The sequence below is a fragment of the Canis aureus genome, chromosome 21, assembly GCF_053574225.1.
Source record: "Canis aureus isolate CA01 chromosome 21, VMU_Caureus_v.1.0, whole genome shotgun sequence".
In the NCBI taxonomy this organism is placed as follows: domain Eukaryota; kingdom Metazoa; phylum Chordata; class Mammalia; order Carnivora; family Canidae; genus Canis; species Canis aureus.
In genome coordinates this window covers 8,054,898-8,082,222 of record NC_135631.1, presented here as the reverse complement: position 1 = coordinate 8,082,222, position 27,325 = coordinate 8,054,898, and the positions used below count along the sequence as shown (strand labels likewise).

The following is a 27,325-nucleotide window of genomic DNA, read 5'->3' as shown; positions in this document are numbered from 1 at the left end:
ACCAAGGCCTCCCCAAAGGCTGGGCATCCTGCCCCATGGGCACAGCTGATGCAGGGCCTGCACTTAGGGGTACCCCGCCAGAAGGCAAAGCCCCAACCTCTGAGCCAGGGAGCAGCTCAGGGTTCCACTCCTGAGCTGCTGCTGGAGCCAGGGAACAGCCGGGAAGGAAGGGGTGGATGCCCAAGCTGTCCAAAGAGCTGAGGTCACCAAAGGCGGGCCGTTCCCAGCCCCTCGCAGGAACCTGAGCCCAGCTGCCTGCCTGAGCCCTTCTCCTCAGTTACCTGGTGACTGACAGCAGGCCAGGCCAGGCCAGTCACCAGGCGGCCCCAGCACTGCTGAGCACCCAGAGGCAGCATCTATTCTCTGCTCTCAGCCAAGGGTGACACTGAGTTGCACTGAGCACCAGATGGCCCTGAGGCCCAAGGACAAAGAGGAAGGTCATCGCCTTCAGGCGCTACACTGGGCACTCCACCAGATACTCGGCTGATCTCACAGCCTCACTGGACAAAGCCCTGAGTGGATGTGAGCTGCAGCTATGAGGCTGCCGACAAGGGTGAGGTGGGTGACAGCTGCTAGGCAACGAGGAGAGGTGAGGCCGGGCTGCCCCCTCGTATATGCATATGCCCTAGAGGTAAACCTCTCCTTTCCTGGGTTTTGCCTTGGTTGAAAGCCTGGGTATTTGCCCATTTAGAGATCACGTGCAAGAGTGGCTCCCTGCCATTTTTAAGTGCATCTAGAAACTCAGGCTAGGAGTGGCCCTGGGCAGTATGAGGCGTGTACCTGCACTCAGGGGTCCTCCTAAGAAGCAAAGAGGTTTTTCTAGGGAGGCTGAAAAGCGACCACGTGCACAAATCCCATCTCCACAGAAATGGATTCCATTGCCTGAGAGAGGATGGAGTTTTGGAGCTCACCCTTTTGGGGCTACCTGCCCCTTAGCGACTGAGGTGAGACCCTTCACTTCTTGCTAGAGCCCAGGGTGGGTTGAGGCCCTAGCTCATCCAGGAACATGAGATTTGACCTGAGCCACGCAGCTCATATCTGTTCCCCAAAACCAGAGAGGATACAGGATCTGGAGATATCTTGATCACAAATATGCTGGCGAAAACACGATCAAGTAGCTTTCCTTAATACCAAGGTCGGAGGTGCCTCCTCGGCCCGATTTGCAAACACCCTACTAAGGATGGAGCAACCAGGCAGTTCTGGAGAACTGTTCCTTCCAAGGCCCAGCCTGATTTTTCCAGGAAGTAACCATCTTTGAAGAGAGTGTTGACCTGGACCAATGTGAAGGAAGCTGTGGTTTGAGAGAATCTGCAAGCAGTGTGCAAAGCCCCAGCCCTTCCCAGGAAGCTCAGTCCCGAGACGGCTGGCCACTCTCCCCTCGGGCAGAGGCGAGAGCATTGCCAATGGCAGCAAGGATATGCTTCCCCTGTGCATCCTTTTTCCTTTTCAAGGTGCTTTGGTGGTGTATGACCCACGAGGATTTCCTGGCGATGGAAGGCTCCACTGGAGTGGTAGTCTCCCCATTCTGGGGCATTTGGTGTTTTGCTCGAAGTCACATGGCCAAGTGCAGGCTCCCCCAGGGCAGAGCTGGGAAGCTGACGGCATACTCCATCCCACTCAGGCCTCCTGAGTCCATTGGCCGGGACTCCCCGAGCTGCTGTTTTGTAGGAGCCCAGTGGCAGGCCTGTGGGTGGACAGTAGTGGAATATACACCCGCAGTGACCTGGGCCCTTGGAAGCTGGGCAGCAGACACAGAGTTACGGACGACCTCTCCTGCGCTAGGCGCCAGAGAGGACTGGGAGCCTCGGGACTCATCCCAAACCGGAAGCCATTCCAAGTATTCCCCCTGGGGGAGCTGCACTCTCAAGGGGAAAAATGGGCAAAAAGTAAAGAAACACAACCCAAAGCACTTGTACCAAGTGCTACAAAGGAACGGGAGTGTATTCACAAGTCTGAGTGAGCACAGGCAGGAAGGAGCTGATGGTCCTTACGGATGTGACCTTTGAGTGACCTGAAATAGGAATAGGAGCCAGCTGTGTGGAAACCAAGGAGCAGAGCATCCCAGGCACGGGACAGCGGGCACAAAGCCTGGAGGCCAGAAAGTACTTTCAGTGCCAAGGAAACAGAGGCCCACCGAGGGAGGGCTGGGGGCCTTGGGGGAAAGCAGGACTGCATGTGTCCTGAGTGACAGTGGCCATCCTAGGTTTAGCATGACCTGACCTCCATGTCATGGTTACCAGCCGCCCAACCAGGGAGGTAGCTCTCACCATGGCACAGGTGCCCTTCACTGGCTGTGGTAGGTCCACATGCGAGGCCAGGGGGCCAGCGCTCTGCAGACAAAGGGCCTTGGGAACCCAGGATGGCAGCTCCGTTTGCCTGACTTCCGACAACCTAGACATCTTTTTCAAAGCAAAACAGACATGCTGCTCTCTGTGGCCACAGAGTCCGTCTTGTGTGTCCCAGAGTGGTGGTGAGCGGTGGGGGCCGGGCAGGTAGAAAGCAGGAGATGTAAGCTTATGGGGGGGGGGTCCCCCTTCGGCTTCTGTCCAGAGGGTGTGGCATCAGCTGGATCCCAAGGCCCCCCTAGGTCACCCAGCTCTTCTCAGCGGGTCCGGGGGTAAAATGGGTCTGGCCTCCACCTCCCCAAGGCACAAACTGGCTCCAGGGAAGAAAGCCATCCTCCCGAGGCCCCACACTGCTGGCCCCCTGCACCTGCCCTGGCCTGGCCACTGCCTCCAGCTTCTCACCAGCTCTGCAGTATTATCCTGAGAGCCTCCTGGCTTTAAAATAAATCAATTTGGGTTGTTAAAAAATTACCTCCACCCAGCTGGTCCCAGAGCATGGACTTCAAAGCCGACTCAGTAATAGAAGCTGCCAAAGAGCATGTCTGTAACCTCATCCATCACAGTGGGGGGTTTCCCAGCCCCTGGCTGAAATGGGAAGGGGATGTCAGTGAATGGAAGTGTAGGTAATTGGGTGAGTGCTAAGCACAGGGGATGTGAAATTTGCTCTTGGTGTGTTTTCTCGTAGACTGTATTTGAGGAGGGTTATTCCAGTCCAGCCAGCCTTTCCCTGTGCTCACCCAACAGCCAATTGCAAGTGTGGTTCTTAGGTTCTCACTTCCTGGTCTGGACATTAGGTTGGCAGGAGCACATCAGGGGGTGAATGCTGCTCCCTGAAAACGGGGCACCTTCCTGACCTGCTTGGATATGCACATTCTGGCAGGAGGACCTGGGTTCCTGATGGATGACCCAAGGTCCCCACCTACACACCCAGTTATTTAATATGCTGGTTGGGCCACGAGCTAAACAGCATCCACCCACCATCCAGACAACAATGATATTGCACACTGACTGGGGGCCATGAGGACTGGGTATTAGAGACACAACACTCCAGCCGTGGAGCCAGGGAGACACACAGCACTCGGGCCTGGGGCAGGCGTGGGAATGACATGGCTCCCTTCCCACCTCCCCTGGCCCAGGGCCACTTCATTACAGCACTCCGGAAATAAGTGCCACATCCACATGAGACAGGTTCCTCACGAGAAGCCTCTGGTAACTGAAATGCAGAAGTGTGACCGGGCACACTGGGACAGTCTGGTGCCAAACGGGTCCAGAGCCGCTGCCCCAGCTCATGAGCAGAACAACAGACACACCTACTGGCGTCACTGAGCAGCCTCTGGCCCACATTCAGTGATTGTCCAAGAGCCAGATGGAATCTGTAAACACACTGAAAAAGCCCCTTGAATCTGCCTTCCCCCACCCTGGTTAACTGGTTCTGGCTAATGAAATAACAGCGCGTCTCTGAGAGTGTCAGTTAGCTCTCAATTCTTGTTTTAATTCTGTTTCCATATGGATTTGATTTAAAAGGCAGCATAGAGAGCACTGATCCAAGAGAGGGTGTGTGCGCGTGCATGTGTCTGTGTTCTAAATCAGGGCGACAGATTCCTGCGTGTTCAACCCGGGAACCCAGTGGTTGCTTAGCAACACAACGATCTCTGCAACCAGGAGGATCCAGTGAATAATGTCAGCGTGATGAACCTCGAGTAATCAAGCTGCTGAGAAGGGCAGGATGGGCCGGCCCAGGGAGGGCCTTTTGCTCCGTTTCTCAGCCTCTCTGGGTTACTCTTTTCCACAGCGACTTTCCGCCAGCCCCAAGCACACGGCTGGATGTGGCATTCCCCCATTATGAGCTGCCGGGCTCCAGTCTCATGGCACAGACTTGAAGCAGGGCACAGGTACCCATGGGGTGCCTCCCCGCACCAGGAATGTTGACTGAGACTTGCCACATTGCAGAAGACAAAGAACAGCTCAGGAGCCCTCGTCAGGGTCCCAGCAACGAGCTGGTCCTGGGAGGACATCAGGCTCAGGCTCATGTCACTCTGATTCTGCTCTCCTCTTTCTTAGCAGGCTTTCCCTGGATAGTTTCCTTTCTCCATATTCGTACTATCCCAAGCCAGAGGAGGCAGGGTCGTGAATTTCCCATTCTAAATATGAAATATGAAACCGAGGCCCATATTCAGCTTCGTTCTTCAGTCCAGCTAAGTGGACTGCCCACTCTGCCTGTCTCCTCGGCCAAAAAGGGAACAGCACCAGTAGATTCTCAGCTGACGTCTGTACCGCTGCTTTCACTTCATCCATCGACAAAAGCTTCTTTTTTAATTTTAATTAATTTTGCAGTGTTGTCTCAAGCCATTCCGTTCTGTCATTTTCATGTGCTCTCGTGATGGGTGTTCACAGAAGAGGGTCATGCTGAACAAAAGTAAGTGCCACCTGCAAAAATGCCTTGATCTCTGCTGTGTGCTGCCCCTCCCCACTGCCCACCGTCTGTTTGGAGAGCCTTTTCTTTGTTTCTGACAATAAACACAGCTGCCTGCAAGGCTTTCCTTAAAAAAAAAAAAAAAAAAAAAAACCGCTACCTGGGAACCGTTGGGATGTTTGCAGTGGGAGCACAGAGCTGACAGCCCAGGCCTGGGGGGACCTCCTCCCCGACGGTACTGCCATGGCAGGTCTCCCCAGAGCAGGGGCTGGGCACTGTCGCTGGACAGTGTCCCCTCCAGACTGTGACCTCAAGGCAGCACTGAGCAAAAATCTCGTCTCTTCCCCAAGGGTCCTTCCTGGGTCCTAATTAACAACTCAGATCCCCTCCGGATGGCGTGGCTTGGCGCCTACTCAGGATCTTAGTTCAACCACCTGAGCCTAATTGTATCAAAGCAGAACAAATGAGTCTACCCACCGCTGTGGGGCAGGCTCAGAGAGGACATGGGCCAGGGCCACCTTGAAAGACCTCCCACGGCACTCCCTGCCAGCGTTCACTTCAGCCCAAGCTGGAACTCAAGTGGGTCTTTCAATCCTACGTGAGCAGCAGAACTTGGCAGGTCTCTCCTTAAATCCTTGCTGTGTCCACCCCTCTCTCTCAGGAACCTGGATCTAGACACCGAGGTGCTGGCTCCCTCTCCCTACATGCGGATGTTCTGATTTTGAGTAACAGCCTGGCAGTAATGGAGGGGCTGCCTTTACCTGCAGTAGAGCCAGTACACCAGCAACCAGCACCCACAGCCCCTGGAGGTTCCTGGCCCAGGTCTCCTGTTTATACCAGATCTCATCTGGGGCACCCAGCCCCTCAGAAAGCCACATGGGAAAACTCTGGGGGTGGCTGGCCCTGGCCCCGTGTGCATCCACCTGCCCCTGGGAGTGAGGCAGGATCAAAACTTGAGTCCACCCAGGTTCGTCTCCATTCCTGCTTCAGCATTCCATCCTCGAAGCAGCAGAGACTACCATCAGGTTAGGAAGTGTCACAAGCCTGGAGACACCTAGACAGCCGATTGGTTTCACCCAAATACCAGTGGCAGAGAAAATAGCAAAGAAAAGCTAGGGCAGAGAATGGGCAGATTGGCCTCATGCCCAGTTCACCCCTCCATTTAGAGGCCCCTCCATCCCTGTCCTCCATTTTCATCGCCACCATGTCAGCAACCATGTGGCTTCTCATGTGCTCCTGAGCACATGCTACCCCCAACTCTGACCACTTGGGAGGGAGAGGAGCCCATCTCCCATATTTAGACATGGAGGCTCATAGGCTAAAATGTGCCTACACTGGTGTTTGGCCAAGCCAGGGTTCGTACATCTCAAGTCCAAATCCTGAGGAAGAATCCATGGTAGGAGGGATCCTTACAGAAGGGGGTGGGCGGTCGATCCACAGTCACGTGAATGAGTCCAAAAGGCAAGAAACACTCACCTACTCTTGCTACCTCCCCAGTTGGATGTAGCTTTGTCAGGGTGGTAGCATGGATGCGCCTTCAGTTTGGGGACAGCAGGGGACAGGCATGGCTTGTCCTCCGCTGTCCTCCTCCATGTGTGGCTGGAAAGCCCACTGTGGGCCTTGGCCAGAACCAGTGAGGGGGCCGTACCTAATAAGGCCACGTGCAGGTGAACACAAAGACCAGACTCAGATGCAGGCTCCTCCCCTCGAGTCATCTGGACGTCTCCTCGGGGCCAGTAAAGGCCGAACCTCAGAGACGCCAGTGTACTCCACTCCAACCCCCCGGCCAGGGCAAGGAGGACACAGGGGACTCTCAGAGACTCCCCTGGCCACTTGGGAGAATGGGGTTCCTTCCAGATTTCTGCTTTTTGGTAAGGATCATATATACCATTAGTGAGCTTCCCACACTGCCTTCCTGTGGGGCTGAAAACACATGATCGCACCCACTCCACTCCACAATAAAATGGCCCCGTCAACACTGGAAAAGTCGAAGCAGCCCTGTTTTAGCCCTCTGGATCAGTACAGACTGCACTTGGCAAATTACTCCTTGTTCTCAGGGTCCATGGATGGTTTCTTCAAACCCTGCGTGCCCCCAAATAGGCGTGGGGCTTCCCACTCACTGCAGCAGGGCCAGCCTGCAAGGGGCCCTTCGCGGCACTTGTCCCTTGAAGCCAAAAAAGCCGAAGGCCTGACAGGCAGTGAAGAGGGAGGGTCTCTCCCCAAGGGCACGCTTCCTTCTACGTGCCGAAATGGAGGCAAAAGAGGTCTTTTCTTATCGGTGACGTTCTGGTGATGTATCACCAGACACATCCCACCGAGGGAGCAAGACCCCGTTCAGGCCCCATCCTCATGTCTTCGAGTGAGCCCTTAAAAGCATCTCCCTAGCCGCGCTGGTCTGGGCCTCCCTGCTCACACGGCGCAGGTGCAGGTGTACCCACCCGGCAGCCACCGCCGCGTGGGGCCAGGTGAGTGGGCAGCCTTGGTGTGCTGTGGTGTCTTCTCAGAACTCTGCTTCCTGGTTCTTTCCTCCCTGCCCCGGCCCTGGCATGGCAAGTCATCTGCTCACTGCCAGCGCGGCTGCCGTCAAGAGTGTCTCCCACACCCCACCCCCTTGGCGGTCTACGTCCTGCTGACCCACACAGCGACCCAGCTTGTGATGCTTGTCTCTGTTGTTGCCATTTCAGAAGTCCAGAGGTCATGAGCACCGTCTCAGGTACGCGGAGCACGACGGTCACCTTCACGGTTCGTCCGGGGACCTCGCAGCCCATCACTCTGCAGAGCCGGCCCGCAGACTTTGAGAGTAGGACCTCAGGAACGAGACGTGCCCCGAGCCCGGTGGTGTCGCCAACAGAGATGAACAAAGAGATCCTGCCTGCCCCCCTCTCCGCTGCTGCCGCCGCCGCCGCTCCTTCTCCCACTCTCTCAGAGGTCTTTAGCCTTCCAAGCCAGCCCCCATCTGGGGACCTGTTTGGCTTGAACCCGGCGGGACGCAGCAGGTCGCCGTCCCCCTCGATACTGCAACAGCCAATCTCAAATAAGCCTTTTACGACTAAGCCTGTGCACCTGTGGACTAAACCAGATGTGGCAGATTGGCTGGAAAGTCTAAACTTGGGTGAGCATAAAGAGACCTTCATGGACAATGAGATTGATGGCAGTCACCTACCAAACCTTCAGAAGGAAGACCTAATAGATCTTGGGGTGACTCGGGTCGGGCACAGGATGAACATAGAAAGGGCTTTGAAACAGCTGCTGGACAGATAAGGGTGGCTGCTCTTTACCTTTACAGACTTCTTGTTATAAGTAGAGATGGGCTTCTACTGAAATATTTGTGCGGCCAAGCACGGTCTGTGAGCACCAACCCCATTCCATGGGTTTGTCTCCTGGTACCCAAAGAGATGCCGAGTGTGTCCAGGTGTGGCTGAGCGAAGGCCTTGCAACTCCCCCTCTCCACGTGGGCTTCACAGGCTGTTTCTGTGCAGCAGGGGACACGGGGAGGGAGTCCTGCCACCACGGAGAGAGAGGCTCAGCTTGCCTCCCAGCATGCAGGTGACCTCACTTTGCCAGGTCCCAGGGACGCCCCCGTCGATTGAGTACGGGACCCTTGCTCTTGCAGGCAGACACCAGTGTACTCTAGATACCTCCTGAGACCTCCCTCCTCTGCTTTCTGGGCAGCTCTCACCACCCCAGGCCCGCCTCAGTCTGTGGCCTCCGGGAGGGCACTCAATGCTCACTTGCTCCTTTCTTTCCTCTACTTTGCTTGTGGTAAGACACCTCAGACCTGTTTGTCTGGTGCCCCTTCTTGGGCCCGAAAGGTAGAGAATCTTTTTTTTCCTCTGGATTCTTTACCCCATCTCCTCCTGCGATGTGCATCCGTGGTTCTTTGGCCATGAAGTTCTTGGCAGTGGTGGGGAGTCTGAATGGGATCGTGCCCAGCTTTGCTTAGCTTTCTTTCTTTCTTTCTGCAAATCTATTAGCATAATTCCAGAGTGGCCAAACAGATGTCACATGGAGTTAGTCAAAGCACAAAGTCACGATTCCAAGGAGGAGGGGAGACCTGGCCATGGGAACCAGCCAGTGTGCAGCTGCCCAGGTCCAAAGTCTCCTCCAGGGGAAAAGCATTTAGTCATCTGCCAGGAGTGTCTCCAGGACGGTGAGAAGGGGATTCTCTGCCTTTCGCAATTTTTTTTTTTAATTGAAAGTGTTGTATTCTGCAAAAATCAGAGCAGGTGAGCGTCCACTTTAACACGAGGGTGGGACACAAGGTCATTGGTGGGCATATGCTGCTGCCAGGGAGACAGCATCTTCCCCGGGAGCCAGCAGGTGCCGTGACGTCAGTTCTGAACCCGGCCAAGGCTAAGCATCTCTGCTGAGACAGCCCCTCTGCTCTCTGAGGCCAAGGAGATGGTACTTGGGGGCTTTCCCCCTTTGTCTCCAACTGTCCGGGCACCCCCACCAGTTTATCTTACAAGGACAACAGGTTTCTTGAGAACCCAGTGGGTATGGCGTCTAGGCCGGACCCAGGGTTGAGAACACAAGGTGGGCCACAGGGTGAGGGTAGAGGCAGACAAACGAAGAGAGACAGGGAGGTTTCCCGGGCTGCACCAGGCCCCTCTCGCAAGGCTTTCTTGAGCCTGCCCGATCTCCTCCTCCCTGGAGTCCCCTCCCCTGTAACAATACCTCCAGTTTCCAAGGGAGGTTGCCACCTGCACAGGAGCCACCGGACACCCAGCCAGGCTTCCAGCACATTCGCCCACACTTGGAAGAAATTCGAACAGCAGGTTTTGGCTTTTCTTATGATTTCAGAACTAGCTTAGCCCATCTCTAATTATAAAAACATGATTTTTTTTTCCTTTCTTTTCTTTACGCTCACAATCAAGTGTCTGATTAGGTCTGGAACAGCTCTAGAATGAACACATAAAATTTAGCAATTTAAAATCTCTTTCTTTACTGCAAGTTTAAATAGTTGTACAGATAGTTTATAAGCACAATATTTTAAGAAAAAAAAAGTGGCTGGTCTACTAGGCAGCCTTTGTGCCACTTCAGTGCTAGAAAGTTAAAGAAAAAAAAAAACTTTTGTGATTTAATAATACTATTTCTGTGGAATTATAAAAGTATGACCTTTTTAAATCAACCTTATTTGGATGCATCTGAACCAGCAGAGCTGTGTTATATTTTCTATCTTTGCTAGAACTTCGTCATCGAAGGACAATTATTTCTTCAAAAGTGGTTACAATTCACAATGCAGCAGTTTCTCCAAAAACAAACACGCACCACACACACACATGCGCGCACACACACAATTTTTCCAACCACAATGCCCCTGAATTGGAAACTGAGTTTTGGACCTTCCTCTGTTCTGAACCCTTCCGCAGGGCAATCTGTATCTGAATGCCCCGATCTGACTTGAAATCAGTTGAACATGAAGGCGCTTCTGTCCCGCCCACCTTCTGTCTCTCCGTCGTGGGGTGTGCCGGGACGCTACAGGTGGCCTGCTGAGGCCACCTGCGAGTGTTCAGAAAACATAAAGGTGGTGGTTGGGCCACTGTCTTCCATTTGGTGATATTGGCAAAATTCAGTCAGTGCACTGCTTCACCCTGGCTCTTCCCTCCTCTGTCTACTGTTGGCATTTACCTCCATGCTCAGTGCCAGGCGACACGCCAGAACGAGAGAGGACAGGAAGGGAAGGCGCTGCTAGGTTGCCACCTGGTGGCTTGAGGTTCACTGGACTTTGGCTGCCACTCCCTTTCTTAGAGAGACTTCGACCCATGGGCAACTAACCAGAAGCAAGCAGACTGCAAGAAACAAAAGAGCTGGGCAGTCATTTATTTTTGCCTTGTCTTATTCTAAAAAAAAAAAAATCACAGGACCCCGCAGAACCTGCACTGAGTAACCCATGTGGCCAAGGTGAATCCATCTCTAGCCCTATTCGATGGTTTTGCTACAGAAAGCAATAGTTCCTCACTGAAATCGCCGCCCACTGTTCTCCCCCTGCCCCTTGGACACATTAGGACCAGGCCCTATTCCATGACCTCTTCAATGGTGGGACACAAGTCAAACTGCTCATATAAGAATCATGTTAATACTATTCTGGGTTTTAAGATCAACTTTTGTTATCTACTGTAATTTAAATAAATTGCATTTACATGCCTAGTCTCTGTAACATTGTGTATACAAAACCAAAATCTCTCAAGATGTAAATTATGTATACCTGCCAAGACACCTGCTGCTCCAGGGTGTCTGTGCACATTTTAAGTTAATTCATATAATATAAAATGACTCAATGTGACTGTTGATTTGCTGAACTTTACATATCACAAAGTGGATTATTTGTGGTACTTTAGTTAGTAAAATGGTGATTTTATTTTATTTTTTTCTGAGTTACTGAACAAGCAAGCATTACCCAGGTGATCTGGCAATGACTTTGTGTGTGTGGGCCACAAATATTGATTTTTCCCATTAACGAATTTTTTTTGTTTTTTTTAGAAACTAATTATGTTTCACACTATGGTTTGTGTAACTTGTGTTCGCATTATCTGTGTTGCTGTTACTTTTGTGCTTTTATTCCTTTTAAACTTTATTTTAAAAAAACAAAACAAAACAAAACAAAAAACAAGCTCCTGTAATTTGCACTTCCTCCCAATCCTTCAATCTCTTGTATGGCAACCAAAATTACTGTAAGAGAAATAAATATACGATTGCACTAAGGTTGTGGCTCTGATTGCACACAGTGAAAGCTGTCTGGGTGAACCAGGAGTTGCCAACTTGCAATCTAGCATAGGCTCTTTGAACATCATCGCCACTGTTCCTCCGTAAGATTGACCAGGTGCCATGTTTCTTCAAAGAGTAAGAGCCGTCCCTGCACAGAGCTAATCTGCCTGGGCTCCATCCCCTGACAGTACCCTCACGGCACAGACGGAGATACACAGGATCTCAGAGCCATGTGCGTATTGGCGGGCACATCTGTAAGCTCTGCTTAGAAGCCCAGCTGAGGCCTGGCCTTCCTTTGGTCGGGGACGGAAGTGGGGGGTGGCGCCGAGGGGGTCCCCCGCGCCCCCACCTGCTCATCTTCTTCCCTCCAGGCCGTGGGGTTGCAGAACCAGGTGGCCTCTCTGGTTAACGTGAAGCCAGCCATGTTTCAGCGGTAAGCAAGCAGGCACTGACGCTTGGGGCAAGAGAATTTGTGTCTTTTGGTGAAGAACGGAGCTGGGAAGACATGGGCTGTCCCTTTGTCTGTAGGGAAGTATGTTTTAAACACTGAACCTCATCTTTGGCCTCATCAATGAATACCTGGTGTCTTTAGTTCCTGGACAGTTTCTTCTATGTTGGCACATTTCTCCATTTGAACAGCAGCCACTATGTTTCTATGTTTATGAAAAATTCGAATCCTCTTATCTTTCGCAGTTCACCCTCCATTAAGCCTTCCACTTCACTGTCTGGTGGTTTCTCCCACACCTTAACCACCCCCTTCACCTCCAATGGTTTCTTCCAAACCTCTTTTAGGTAAATGTATCAGTTTGTCTTAAGGAAAAAAAAAATTGGAAGACTTTCTTTTACTTGTACTTTATTTGAGGCATTTTACCAACCAGGGCACTGGAGTGTCTGTGCTTGTAGGTCTCCGCGTTCACTCCGAGAAGGTGGAAATCCCACAGCGCCTGGGGAACAGAGCCCAAGCTGCATCAGGGCAGCCACGCTCCATGGGGACTCAACCTGTCCCTCCGATGCCAGCAGGCCTGACCGCTTCAGTTTCCAATCCGCGCTGTATCAGTGATTTTCTTTCTTTACTGTTCCTGTTTAACATGTCTCTGCATTTCAGTCTTTACCGTTCTGTGTTTAAAATTACAACAATCACTGTCCATTGCTTCTACTCGGGAACTCTGTTTATAGCAATTCTGAAACTTAATATGAGCCTTCAAATAAATACAGAAACGAGAAAAAAAAAGGAAAAAAATAAAGTGTGTGCCTTGGGTGTTTTGAACCTGATCTGCATAAAACCATATTGTATTCAAATGCTGTATATTAAATGAAAGGATAAATATATCTTCACTGTATTAATGTAGCTGATAAAATAGTTCTAGTGCCTTGTTTTCTGAACTGAGAAGCCCATATCAATGCACAACGTAAAGTAAAAACCGATTCGAGAACTGAAATGTTGAGAAGACGTAGACGTGATTCTGGAGCCTTCAACCTAAGACTGTGGAATATACACAGTCATTTAAATTAAAAAATAAAAAGAAAATTGAAATAAGATCGTGTTATCAGTTAATTTTCCATTAAAAGTGCTCTCTGCTCTATCACTTTCAGTATTTTCACTTACTTAACACACAAAAGAGCATGTATGAGAGTCCCCATGGAAGAGAAAGGTGTCCTGGCAGGAGTCCTGGACTCCCGCCCGCCTTCCCCGGTGGCGTGTCACCCCGGCAGCACTTTGTTGGCGGCTTATCGAAGTTATCAGTATTGATTGTTTTCAGATTTTGTTAAAAATTAACAAAATATTTGTTGATAGTGACAGGCCACTCATCACAGAACTACTACTAATGTTCACAAGCAAAAGAAGTGGCAGTACATGGTCTGTTTTTCTTTAAAAAAAAAAAAATGACATAGGAAGTACACGAATTCTGGTCTAATGGCACTACACTCGAGGGCCTGTCATCCTAGAAGTTGTCTGGGTGTAGTGAGAGTGTCGGGAGCCGCCGCCCTGCCTGTGGGGCTATAGTCCTCATTGCCAGAGCGCATGGAGGGTGGCTCAGCCAGGTCAGAGGCAGGTACACACCACGTGCTGTGTCCACCGCCATGTCTTTGGGTTCTCCGCCAAACACGTGTCTCAAGGGAGCAAGGACCTCCACAGGCTGTGCCTGTTTATCTCACGAAACTAGCATCAGTGCTGCTGTTTACCAGGCCAAAGTCAAATGAGATCCAAATTTATTCATTTTAGGCCACAAATGTAGTCTGAGAATCTGAAAGAGGTGGTTTGGGAGCGATGGGGTTTCTTAGGGATTCCCATTCCACATGCTGCTGCTGCCTCCACCAGAAGCATGTATGTATCCCACGTCAAAGGGGTGTGCCACAGCCACCAGGCAAGGTGGACAGACAGGCAAGCCCTAGGCCCCATAGGAGATGAGGGTCAGAGAAATCTCAGGTTGGCCTTCAGGGCAGCCAGGTGAGCAGGTCTGGGTGTGAAGACAGCTGATCCCAGCTGCATCTGGTGGCAGCATACCTGTTCTGTGTTCTAGCCATCAAGCCTTCCTGCCTACTCAGTCTTTATTGCCAAGGGGCTTACACAGACTTAAATGTGTTCTTCAAATCCCAGGGCCCAGAGAGGAGGAGAACAGAGCCTTTGAACTGCTAGAGAAGCGACCACAGCACAAGGCAGAGCTCAGTTTATTTCCAAGTATGGTCCCAAGAGGTAGGCATAGGCTGGAAATAATAGTAAGTCTCCTGGGTGCACTCTGCACCAGGCACCATCCAGAGTGCTGCACCCATTGGGTGTCCAGCAGCCAATAGCCCCATTTTACAGATGAGGAAACAAAGTCTTGCCAAGGTCCATGGTGAGGTAAGGACAGAACCAGGATTTGCTATAGAACCTCCATGACTAAGTCCAACTCTAAGGTGCCATCAGGCACCCAGAGAACTCCTGGCCGTGTCGGGGTCTACCACGGATGACATGGACAAACTTTCCTTTCTGCTCCTACAAAGTCATTTGTGCAGGGCCAGGGGTCCAGGAGGGTGGGCAAGATGGGGGTTCCTTCCTATTCAATCACCTCAGGGATGTGAAAAAAGGAGATTTGATTCTGCTTATGCCACTGCCCTCGACTAAGATTGGGGAAGCCAGGACCTCAGGATCACAAGCTTTCTCAAAGACTTGATATTTGTAAAAGGCCCACAGCTTGGAGATGTGTGACATGTGGCATCTGCTTTAATTATCTCAAGAACCCATGAGGCCAGTGAGGAAAAAGATGACCGTCTCTTCTACTTGTAAGGAAACGGATGTTCTCAGCCACAGTCTACAGGCAGGTGGGATGATTCTTCCTGAAGACTGACAGTCCTATCAAGGGAGCAGAGCTGCCCTGGGTCCCGTCCTTCCCAGGCCCTCCCCCCGGCAACTCTTCCTCCCACGGCCCTGAGCCACCCAGCATCCTCCAAACATGTTCCTTTGTGGCCTACAGCCATGAGAGCCTGTTTCTGTTGCTTACAACCGCAGACTGCTTGCAGACACAGCTCCCATCCTGATGCCAGGGTGCTCTCTTCCACACCCCATGGCCTCCCTCCGCCAGTTAGAACTGGGGCAGCCCCTTCCTCCCCTTTCACCATCACCCTCACTGGCAGAGGAGAAAGGCCAAGCGGATGACAGACAAGGAGTCAGTCACATGGCTACGGAATGAGTTTGAAAATGAGTCCGACAGGCCCACACGGCTTTGAAGCTTTACATAAAGCCAACGGCGCGGAGCAGCAGCTTCCTCCCTTGGTCTTGGAGCCTGCCATCTGGGCAAGCTAAAAATAAAGGCTCCGTTTTGAAGCAAGAGTTTATACATGTGCCTACAGAGGTCCTGGTAAAGACATCAAGGCTCTAGGGGAACCGCATGGCCTGAAACCTTTAGCGCCGCAGGATGGCCAGGAAGGCCCAGCCCCCGCCTCCCCCACAGGCCGGGGGCCAGCGTCTCCTGGCAGCAGCCAGGAGGGAGAGCAGAGGGTGTGATGGCTCTCTCTGGCTGGGAGGGAGGGAAGCCATGAGAAGAGGGGGCTGCATACAGCCTGAAGCGCAGGCTGCCATGGACTCACAGCAGCGACAGAGAAACAGCCACGTGGCCCCGACTCCGCCGTCCAGTCGGGGGCCCACGTCCTCCGGGCCACCTGACACCCGCCCCAGCTGCTCCGCCAGGCTCCCACAGCAGGGCCTCCTCTCTGCTGGACCCTGGATCCTCCTGGCAGCTGGAATACTCTTCCCCGGGTCTGCACAGCTTCCCGGACCACCAGACTCGAGAAAGGCTCGGGCCAATCCCACCTGCCGCCCCTGTCACCACCTCCGGCGGGCCTGTTGATGCGCTTGCTGCTCCCCCTCCGCCGGCCGCCACACGCCCCCCGCTGCAGGAGATGCCCCAGGAGGGCGCCGACCGCCCTGTCCCAGCGGCCACTGCTGCCCCCGGCAGCTGCGCCCCAGCCTGCAGCTCCGACCGCGTGCGGAAGACGCACCCCCCGCGGGCCCCCAGGGACTACAGGGCGGGCCTGCCCGGCGCCCCGCACCCACCATGACCTCTGACCCCCGCCCCGCCCCGCCCCGCCCCGCGACGCGAGGCACCCGCGCTCTCTAGGGCACCTAGCTCCCGGGGGCGGGCCGCTGCGGGAGAAGCAGGGGGAGCCGCGCGGGGCGGCGGGGGGCGGGGGGCGGGGGGCGGGCGGCCGGGCGGGGAGCAGGGGCTCAGCCGCGGGCCTGCCAAGCTCCCAGCACGGGGCTCCGGGGCGCCTACCTCAGCTCCGGCTTCTGGAGGGGGCAGCTGCGCGGGCCCGGGGCGCCTCTGCCACACCTCGGGCGGGCCGAGCGCGCACACACGGCACGAGGGGGGCGCACCTGCTCGGCCCTCACCCCCCCAACGACCGGGACACCGAGCCGCCTCCCGCCCACCGCCCCGGGGCGCCGCTTCCGCCGCAAGGGACACTGGGCCCGGAAGTCACGTGCCCTGCCAGTCACGTGCTCTGCATGGGCCAATCGAGACTCGCAGAGGGACCGCTGAGCACGTGCCCACGAGGACCAACCAGGATCGGCAAAGGAAGGGGATCGTGATTGGCCCAGCTGGAGGAGGGACGACTTTCGGCCAATCCCAGGGGCCAGGAGGCGGGCTGTGGGCGAGGCGCCCCGCCCACAGGGGGCGGGGACTGGGCTGGCACTGCCTGGGAGGCTCAGGGCGATGCTGCGCAGCTGGGAGCAGCTTCACCCCTGTCCCTGCAAGCAGATCAGTAATGATAAAAGACAACATTTGGCTGCAAATAACAGAAACTTGCATTAAAAGTGGCTTATACCAAAAGTGCTTCATTCTTTCCATAGGGCACAAAAATGTAAGCTCCACGAGGGCAGGAATCTTAAGTCTTTTTCACTGCCCTATGTGGACAGCAGGATGTTCCCAATAAGGGTGTGTTGGAGGCATGGACAGTCCTTGGTGATCCCTGGATTTGGTCAGACAGCTCAACATGGCCAAGTCAGACTGAGTGAGCCTCTCCCTCTAACTTCGCAGCCTCACAACAACAAAAGGCGCTGCCGCTCTACACATCACTTTCCATCCCAAGTCAGGAAGAAGAGGGGAAGACCATGTCAACTGTATCTGCTCCCCACTACCAGGGGAGCCAGTGCTTTCCCAGAAGTGCCTCCCCCATGTCATCTAAAGCCACCCCCGGAAGCCAGGCAGATGGGGAAAGGGAGTACTCAGCATGGCACAGCGCTGCCAGGAACAGAGCTGTCTTAAAAGGCAGAAGACTGAATGGAGAATGTGTGGACAGGTGCTAGATGGGGTTGCAAGAGTGGCCGGGTAGGTTTTCCTCACTGAGCATTTGAAAGTATGAAATCCAGGGGCGCCTGGCTGGCTCAGTTGGTTAAGCATCTAAGTCTTGATCTCAGCTCAGGTCTTGATCTCAGGGTCATGAGTTCGAGCCCGGCATTGGGCTCCACACTGGGCCTGGAACCTACAGAAAGAAGAAAGAGAGAAAGGAAAAAGGAAAAAGGAAAGGGAGAGAGAGAGAGAGAAAGAAAGAAAAAAAAGAAAAGAAAAGGAAGAAAGAAAACAGCCCAGTGGCATTAAACACATTGGCAACGCCGTATGGCCATCAGCACTGTCCAGTTCCATCCTGCCAAAGAGAAAGCCTCTGCCTGTTGATCCCCTTGACCCCAGGGTCACTGGCCCACGCAACTGGTTATCTTTCTGTCTCTGGATTTGCCTTTTCTGGACATTTCATGTAAATGGAATCACACAATATGTAGTCTTTGGGGTCTGGTTTCTCCCACTGAGCATGATTTTTTCCAAGGGTCATCCATGGTGTCGCGTGTGAGACCGCTTCATACCTCTTTTGGCTAAAGAGTATTCCATCGGAGGGATAGACGGCACTCAGGTTTTTCCCCTTCGTCAGTTGATGGACATGTGGGTTGTCTCCACCTTCTGGCTGTTGCGAATAGTGCTGCTGTGAACATGCATGTACGTTTATTTTCTGTTCTTTAGGGGCCTACGTGCTGGAAGCTGGAATTGCTTGGTCGTGTGGTCACTCCAGGTTGAACCTGTTGAGGAACTGCCAGACTGTTTCCTGCAAAGGTCAAACCACTTCCATTCCCACCGGTGGTGGGTGAGGGCTCCTCCCTGGAGACTTCTGAGGCCGTACCTCATGGAGGCTGAGCTCCATCTCAGGCTTCCAGATACAGCCCAGGCCCCAGGAACAGGTTGGGCCACAAAGACTCTGCATTTCCAGCAAGCACCAGGCACTGCTGGGGGAGACTGATCTGCGGCTCCCAGGGAGTATCTGTGAGCAGAAGATTACCAGGCCTCCTCCCAGGCATCCGGTTTCAGTAGGAAGTGTCAAAATTCAGAGAGCTTTTACTCTATGAATACTTCTTTGAGGGAAAAACAAACTGTTCTCAAACAGGGAGATTTCAAATTTGAAAGTGGTAGGAAGCTCAGGGGCAGGTCGTTTATAACGCCAGAATGGCTGCTAGGAGGGGGGTTTCCAGATGGCAGGGAATTGGTTAAATATGGGTATCTTACACCAGTTGGGGAAGACAACTTAGGTTTCATTTATGATTATCAGAGGCATTCGTAATAAATAACCTGCTTTCTTATTCCTGAGATTAGGTATAGATTAAGTTTGGCTCACATAAGGTTAACTGGCTCTGTCTGCTCTGGATCTTTGTATTTTAAACAAGAGGAAGCCCCAGAATCTGGGTGGTTGATGTTCTCCTTGGGTGGGCCTTAAGGGAAGTGTGAGAAACTGCCCCTTGCATCTGCTACCCACATTCAGTGAGAGATGTTGGTGCAGAAGCTGCAGCTCTCTGGAGTCTAGCCTGCTGCACAGGTGACCTCTGTAGGATGGGGAGTTTGTACACCTGCTATCTGGAATTGCCAGCACCTGAACTGTCCATGGTTCTATTGTCTACAATGTACACAGAGGAGGCTCTAAGGTGGTGGTTCTCAAGATCTGGTCCCTGGACATGCAGCAGCAGGGTCACCTGGGACCTGGATAGAAATGCAAATTCTTGCTCCTCCCCCATCTGCAGAATCAGAAGCAGGGCCCAGCAACCCCGGTTAACAAGCCCTTCAGGTGACCCCCGTGCCTGCTAGAGTTTGAGAGCCCCTTCTCCAAAGCAACCCCTGCAACATAAACCTGCTGCCCCAAACCCTCCAGTGATGCAACACCAGGGGACTGCTGATGCTCTGCCATGTCCCATGTGGCTGTGTGGCACTGTGTGTGTAACATGCCCCACTCTCCCAAGGGCTGTGGGCCTCGGGTCGCCGAGATCTGCATGGGGACACCTCTGAGAACAGCTCATCTAGCAGTGAATGCCCGGGAGGGCAGCATGGGCCTGAGGCCATTTCTGTCCTGTACCAAAGAGCTGGGCACACTTTCCCTGGATGACCTCCCCTGGTAACCAGCCACCCAGGCCCCCCCTGCAACAACCACCAGACCAAGAACCACACAACCTCTGGGCTCCTCAGTATCCTCATCTGAAATACAGTTTGACAATCCCTTGGCCCTAAGACTCATGGGGGCAAATGAGGTCTTCCATGGGAATGGCTTGCCCAAGCCAAAGGGAATAAATGATACAGGCTGGGTTATCTTTTTAATCAAGCGGTAAAAATACATATGATATGAAATTCAAAAAGTCGTTAGGAGAAAGCATCTCTCCCTTCTCCACTGGCTCCCTAGACCCCGGGGTACCTCCCCAAGGCTTGTGCCTATTAAGGAATCCTTGTGATTCTTTCCTGGCCTGGTGCATACATCTGCGAGCATATGCGTATGAATCATTTTTAAAACCTAAAATAGCTCACTCTACACACTGCTCTGTACTAGTCTTGCTCTTTTTAAAATTATTAAGCATGGGGCACTTGGGTGGCTCAGTGGTTGAACATCTGCCTTCTGCTCAGGTCATGATCCCAGGGTCCCAGGATCGAGTCCTGCATCGGGCTCCCTGCATGGAGCCTGCTTCTCCCTCTGCCTACATCTCTGCCTCTCTCTCTCTCTGTCGCTCATGAATAAATAAAAATCTTTTTTAAAAAGTTATTAAGGGGATCCCTGGGTAGCGCAGTGGTTTGGCACCTGCCTTTGGCCCAGGGCGCGATCCTGGAGACCCGGGATCGAATCCCACGTCGGGCTCCCGGTGCATGGAGCCTGCTTCTCCCTCTGCCTATGTCTCTGCTTCTTTCTCTCTCTCTCTGTGACTATCATAAATAAATAAATAAATAAATAAATAAATAAATAAATAAATAAATATTAAAAAAAAAAGTTATTAAGTATGCCAGGCACATTGAAAGGATAGGGAATAATGAACACCCATATCTACCACCCAGCCTGACAACAGCAAACATTGCAGAGAGGCTCAAAGCCTCTCATCCCCTCCTGATTGTGCCTCCTTCCCTCTACCTCAGAGGTAACCACTGCCCTGAACTTGGTGTTGATCGTCTCTATGCATGTTGTCATGTTTATCACTTATGTGTGTGTCCATAAACAATATGTAGTAGTAACACGCATTTTTATTTAAGATTTATTGATTTATTTTAGAGAGAGAGAGAGAACAAGCACGAGTGGGAGGGTCAGAGAGAAGGAGAGAGAATCCCAAGCAGACTCCGAGCTGTGAGCAGAGCCCAATGTGGGCCTCGAGTTCATGACCCCGAGATCACAACCTAGGCCAAAACCAAGAGTCAGATGCTCAAGCGATGGTACCACCCCACCCAGGTGCCCCTCTTATGTACATTTTAAAAGCTTGTAGAAATGATCTCTACATCATGCACAATTAGCAATCCTCCTCATAAAGAGAACAGTGCCTGGCGCCTAGCCACTACTCACTTAAGCTGTGGCCGCCATCATCATCGATATTATAATTATTGGCAATCATGAATCCTGCAGCTGGCTTACTCAATATGACTTTTGAGACTCATTAAACATGACAGATGTAGCTCTAAATCATTCATGTTCACAGTGGAATACATTTCATTACATGAATATATTGAATTTGATTTATCCATTCATCTGTTGATCTTTAGATATTCTTTTTTTTTCTCTTTGCTATGAAAACAAAGCTTTCCAACATCATGCTAAGTGAAAGAATCCTGTCACAAATTACCACCTATCGTGTGATTCCGTTTCCATGAAATGTCTGGAAAAGGCAGATCCACAGACAAAGATAGCAGATGAGTAGGAGCAGGGGTAGGGGAGGGGACTGGGGGGTGAGGCATGGGGTTGTTTTTCAGGTGATGAAAACTTTCCGGAATTAGACAGTGGTGGTATTTCCATAACTCTGTGAATACACTCAGAGCCGTTAAACGGTACACTAGCTAGGTGAATTATATGGTAAGCAAACTATGTCTCAATAAATCTTTTCAAGAAAAAAAATGCTTTTCTAAATGTAATGTGGGATCCTACATTGGATCTTAGAACAGGAAAAGGACATTCAAGGAAAAAGTTTAAAATACAAAGTCTGAAAAAAAAAAGTCTGTCATTTAGTTAACGGTGCTGTCTCAACATTAATTTCTTAGTTTGAATAAGTGGATGGACCATGGTTGAGTAAGAGGTTAATTGTGAGGGAAATTGGTAGGGAGTACATAAGAAGTGCCCCACATTAAATTTACAACTTTTCTCTAAATATATAATTATTCCAAAATGAAGTGTATTTTAAACAGACACCTGGGTGGCTCAGTGGTAGAGCGTCTGCCTTTGGCTCAGGTTGTGATGCTGGGATTGAGTCCTGCATTGGGCTCCCCACAGGGAGCCTGCTTCTCCCTCTGCCTGTGTTTCTGCCTCTCTCATGAGTAAATAAATAAAATCTTAAAAAAAAAAAAAAAAAAAAGACTCTCCTTGCCCCTCCCTCTGTGCCTCCTCCCACCAAATATCCATAAATATTTTTTTAAATAACCAAAAATGAACCCAAACAAGCAGCACTGCTGTGAATATACCCAGTGCTCGTGTGGGAGCGTCTCTTGGGTGCTCCCTGAGGACTGGACTTGCTGGCATCTCCAAACTACTGGAAGTCACCAACCCGCTGCACCCAGGAGAGACACTCTGTCAGTGCACATGCGTGTTGCTGACGGTTCCCCAAGGTGGCTGCTTTTTCTCAGCTGCCCAGCGCCTCAGCACAGATGTTCCACTCTCACCAGCCCTGCGGACAGGCCTGCAGGGTGTCTCCTTCATGCACAGGAGCACATACAGCCAGGATTCTGTGGGGGCAGAGAGGGTGTCATACATTTCCCTAAGTCCTGGAAGGGCCTGACTGCTGCCCCCTCACAGAGGGTACAGGGTCTGCCCCTCAGCAGAGCAGCATATTCTAGGAGGAGCCCATTCCTGTCCTTTGCCGGATTCAAGTAAGAAACTCCAAAGTCCCCCTGGCTACATGTTGCTTCAGCAGCAGTAAACATTGATTATCTCCTACTGTTTCTGCAGGCCAGGAACTTGGGAGCAGCTTAGTGAGGTGGTTGTGGTTCAGCAGCTCTTGTGACGCTTCAGCTGGGGTGTTGACCGAGATTTTCTGGGGACAGAGGATTCGTTTCCAAGGTGATGCACTCCCGTGTCTGTGGGCAGGAGGCCAGGAGGCCGTAGCTCTTTGCCAGCCTGACCTCTCCAGAGGGCTGTCTGAGCTTCACAACGTCCTATCGTTCCATGGGGAGGGGCTGCACAGGGGCCACCCTGGTGGCTGGCTGTGACGGCATCATTGCAGTTTATGGATGAAGGTAGGACCAGAAGATACACGTAGTCAATACTCTTAAAAAGGAGTAAAGAGCACCTACAAAAATCCCACAGGTAACACCCCACCTAATGGGGAAGGATTGAGCGCTTTCCTTCAAAGACCGTGAACAAGGATGTCTCCTGTCACCACTCTCAACACAGTGCTGGACCTCTAGCCAAGGCAATACGGCCAGAAAAGGCAAATAGATTGGAAAGAAGAGAGAAAATGCTCTCATCTTGCAGGTGATAGGACTGTCAACAAAGAAAATCCCAAGGAATCTAAAAACAAAACAAAACAAACAAAAAAAAAAAAACAACACCTTTCTAGAATTTATAAGGTAACTCAGCAAGGTTACAAGATACAGGATAAACATACAAAAATCCATTGAACTTCCGCAGACTAGCAATGGATGTGTGTATGCTGAAAACAGAAATACAGTTCATAGCTGCCAAAAATAGATGAAATACTTAGATGTAGATCTGATAAAATACATAAGATCTACATACTAAAAACCACAAAATGCTAATGCAATAAGTGAAAGAAGATGTAAATAAATGGGTGGAAATACCATGTTTCTATATTGGAAGTCTCTCTACATGGCAGATGACACGTAAGGGTAATATAATTCCCATCAAAATCCCAGCAAGACTTTTCATAGCTATAAACAAGATTATTCTAAATTTATATGGAAAAGCAAAGAACTATAATAGCTAAGGCAATTTTGAAAAGAAGAATAAAGGGAGAGAAATCAGTCTACCCAATTTCAAGACTCACTTGCGTAGCCGCAGTCATCAAGACTGTGTGGTGGAATGATAAATAGACCAATGGAACAGAGTAGAGAACCCGGCATCAACTCTAATCCCACATTCTCACAGGATGAAAAAGAAAATTTAAACAAATACTAAGTAATACTGCATTTTCTTTGTTTTTCAGTAAATTAAATGAGGCTTTTTTTTTTCTTTGCAAGTACACAGGGCAAAAGGTAACAATAACCCAGAAATACAAAGGGTTAAATTATAAAACTTTAGCTTTATTTATGACATTTATCTTCGAGGACTTTGATGCTATGGAGTATCATGCTGACATATCAGATACTGAAATGATCCTTCCAGAAAACAGATGGGATCACTTCAGAGCTTAAAAGTCTTCAATAATTCCCGTGTGTACTCAGAATAAAGTCCAATCCTCTTAATTGTCCTATAAAGCCCTTTAAAGGCCCTGCCCTGCCTGAGTCACTAGCTCTGGTGTCTATCCTTACGCACCTGCCCCTGAGCTTTCAGCAACATCAAGGCCCTTGCTCGCACACCGTCAGCCCGGCGGCTCCTGCTCAGGACGCCGTGCCTCCCCTGGCTGTCTTGTACTTGTCCAAGACTCAGCCCAAGCCTCACCTCGTCCCAGAATCTGTCCCTGACTCTGCCCTGCTGCCTTCCTCTGGTTGCCCGTGGTACCCCTGCCTTTCATGGTATCAAGATTGTCCCTACACCCACAAACCGCAGGATTGGGACCCTCTCCTGTTCTTCAAACCATTTATCATTTTAGTGTACGACCCAACAACATTCTATGCCTTCACGATGTCCTACAACCACCACCTGTATCTAATGCTGGAATACTCACTGACACGGTCAATCAGTTGGAAACTGTACTTAGAGCAGACACTAGAAATAACAAAGGCTTAGATAGGATAAGTGTCTGTCTCTGCCTCATTAAAAAAAAAAAATACTGAAGCACAGAAGACTAGCATGTCAGCTCCTTGACGTTGTCACAAACCCAGGCTCTATCTTGCTGTTCCACTATCCTCAGAAGGTACCATCACAAAGTGCCTCATATTCCAAAAGAGCTGGAAATCCTCCACGATGGAGTTTCGCTTCCGACCCAGTCACACAGCCACAGCTGGGCTGCAACTCCGAGGACAACTGAGGTCACTAACTACGCGGGAGGTAGGGAAAGACGACCAGTAGCCTCTGCGCACTCAGCTGTCCCCTTCTGAGTGGTCCTCTCCACATGCTTGTGCCTGAACGTGCAGCGAGACGGGGCGCCATCCGCGACAGCAAAACCAGCGTCTATCCATGGGGCTCAACTCATCGTCACACTTCCAAGTGAAATTTTGCACAGAAGACACAAAAAGGATGTGATAAAGATGGACAAAATCCATCTTTTAGAAGGTTGCAAAAGGCAAAGCACTGTACGAACCTCTGTGTATAAAAAAGACTGATGTGTCATATGCTTGTACGTAGAGACATTTTTCCTTAAAAGCCCCATAAATCATCGGCAAAGTCACCGTCGGGGATTGAGGGGGAGGACACAAGGGTAGAGGTTTCCCTCTTCACGGCGGGCCTTGTGGCGTCGTCTGCATTGTTTTCGATGTGAACTCAATGCTTTTGTAATACAAGGTATGTAAGTCAAACATAGTAACAGTCAAATACTGCAAAGGCCCGGCATTTGGGTGCAGGCCTCTTAGGACCCTCCAGCTCCCCATCCCTCCACCCTGATCCACAGGAACCCGCTTCTCAGGCAACAATACTCAAGATAAAAGTGATGGATTTGGAGGGGCAGGGGAGAGCTAGAAAGATGTATTTAAAAAATATTTTGGATTAAAAATGTATGGTGTCCGTATTGAACAATGAATCTTTTTTTTAAGACTGATTTTATTTCTTCATGAAAGACACAGAGAGAGAGAGGCAGAGGGAGAAGCAGGCTCCTTGCTGGGAGGCCGATGCAGGACTCGATCCCAGGACCCCGGGGTCACCACCTGAACTAGACCACAGGGCCACCCAGGCGTCCCTGAACAACGAGTTAAACAGGTCTCAGTGAGTCAGTCTGGAAACCGAGCCGCACTCTGTGACGTCGCTTGCGAGAGACGGAGTCCCGAGCTTCCGCTGAGGTTCAGGACGCTCTTTGCAGGGAAGGGGCGCTGCTTTGTGGGCAGCAGCCGGCAGCCTTCCGCGAACGGCCTCCGCACAGAACGCACGAGGACCTGGGGGGCGCCAGCCGCTGTGTCCACGACACAGGACTCTGTCCTCACAGAGCTCACAGTCCAGACAGGAGGCAGCTCGCGGATCCCCTTCAGAAAATACGGCCCATGTTCCATTTACTCAGGGTGTCCAGAGTCGGCACATCCAGAGGGCAGGTGATCGAGAGCCTGGGGCTGGCAGCAGGGGGCCGGGGAGTGACAGCCAAGGAACACAGGGTTTCTGAGATGTGGTGACGGTGCACGCCTCTGAACGCACCGGAAACCAGTGAATTATACGCTTCACATGGGTCGCTTGTGTGATGTGTGAATCGTATCTCAATAAAGCAGTTTTAAAAATCATAAAACAAGGGCAGCCCAGGTGGCTCAGCAGTTTAGCGCCACCTTCAGCCCAGGGCATGACCCCAGGGACCCGGGGTCGAGTCCCGCGTTGGGCTCCCTGCATGGAGCCTGCTTCTCCCTCTGCCTGTGTCTCTGCCTCTCTGTGTGTCTCTCATGAATAAATAAACAAAATCTTTAAAACATAAAATAAAAATCATGCAACGTGATGTAAGTGATGTGCACTACAGGAAAGAGAACAAGATAAAAGAGATGGGGGCTAGGTTCGGGGGAGATCCACAGCTTTAAGGAGAGGTCAGGGTAGACCTTGGGAGAACACTGGCTGGCGGTGAGGGAGTTAAGCCTGTAGGCCTCTGGGCAGAAGGAAGACTCAGTGCAAAGGCCCTGAGTCAGGGAGCATGGTGGTAACACAGCCTGGCTCCCAGGGAAACAGGAGCTGCTTCATAGTTCACAGCCCAGGAGGGGCCGAGATTCGTGTCAGAAACATCCTGAGAGGACAGAGGAGGTAGGAAACCCAGTTGGGAGCTACCTGGACAACTCAGGCAAGAGCTGAGGTACAGCATGAGGGCACGAAGGTGGGCCATGCTTCACTGACTTGGCCATCAGGACTTGCTAGCAGACGGACAGAGCGGAGAGGAAGGAACCAGGTGACTCCGAGGCTGTGGGCATCAGCAAGGGAAGGATGAAGCTGCCTTTTTGTGGCGACTAGGGTCCGCGGGAGGTGCAGGCTTGGGGCAACATCAGAGTCTATGAGGCCATCTTCGAGCATGGGTGCCTGCAGACCAGGAACATGTCTGAGGACAAAGCCCTGGGCACCCTGACATTTGGAGGTCAGGAGGAGAGGGCACCAAGACCTCAAGAAGGGACGGGCACCAAGGGGTCCTGGGAGTGGCTGCTGAGGACATTCCTAGGACAGGTGTGGTGGAAGCATAGGGGGCACGAAGGCAGGTATGAGGGCAGCTCCATCCACAGCAGCCCCGAGGGGCTGCGGTGGGGCAGCGGGGTGGGCAGCTGGATCGGGCAGGTACAAGAGGAAGCGAGAGACATGATGGCGGAAGGTGGAGCAAGTCGACTGCCCGTCGACAGATGAATGGATGAGGCGGGTCCACCTGCACCGTGGACTGTCACGCAGCCATGAACTGGGACAGGCAGACGCCTACCACGGCAGGGACGGACCTGGAGGACGTGACGTCGAGTCAAACAGATCCTGCAGGATTCCACCTGTATGAGGTCCGTGCAGTGACCCCCAGCTCCCGGGAACCGAAGATGGCATCACTTTGGATTCCCCCAAGTCCTCCAGGGACGGTGAGGGCGGCACTCCCACACGTCCAAGCCCTGCTCTGCCACAGCAGACG

The 27,325-nt window shown here is 51.7% G+C and overlaps 1 protein-coding gene and 1 long non-coding RNA gene across 8 annotated transcripts in view; one reads left to right on the top strand and one right to left on the bottom strand.

Annotated features, from left to right (window-relative positions):
• SHANK2 (SH3 and multiple ankyrin repeat domains 2) overlaps positions 1-11,462 on the top strand; it is a 509,914-nt gene extending 498,452 nt beyond the window's left edge. For all 7 annotated transcript variants that reach the window (XM_077862790.1, XM_077862788.1, XM_077862792.1 and 4 more), the window contains one exon: positions 7,443-11,462. In XM_077862790.1, coding sequence (XP_077718916.1) covers positions 7,443-8,019 — 577 coding nt within the window. In that variant the 3' untranslated portion in view covers positions 8,020-11,462. The remainder of the gene's footprint in view (positions 1-7,442) is intronic.
• Positions 10,076-16,388, bottom strand: LOC144292471 (uncharacterized). Its single transcript, XR_013359857.1, has 2 exons — positions 16,221-16,388; positions 10,076-12,582 (listed from the first exon to the last, which is right to left on the bottom strand). It is a non-coding gene; the product is annotated as an uncharacterized LOC144292471 (long non-coding RNA).
• Positions 16,389-27,325: the final 10,937 nt, after the last annotated feature.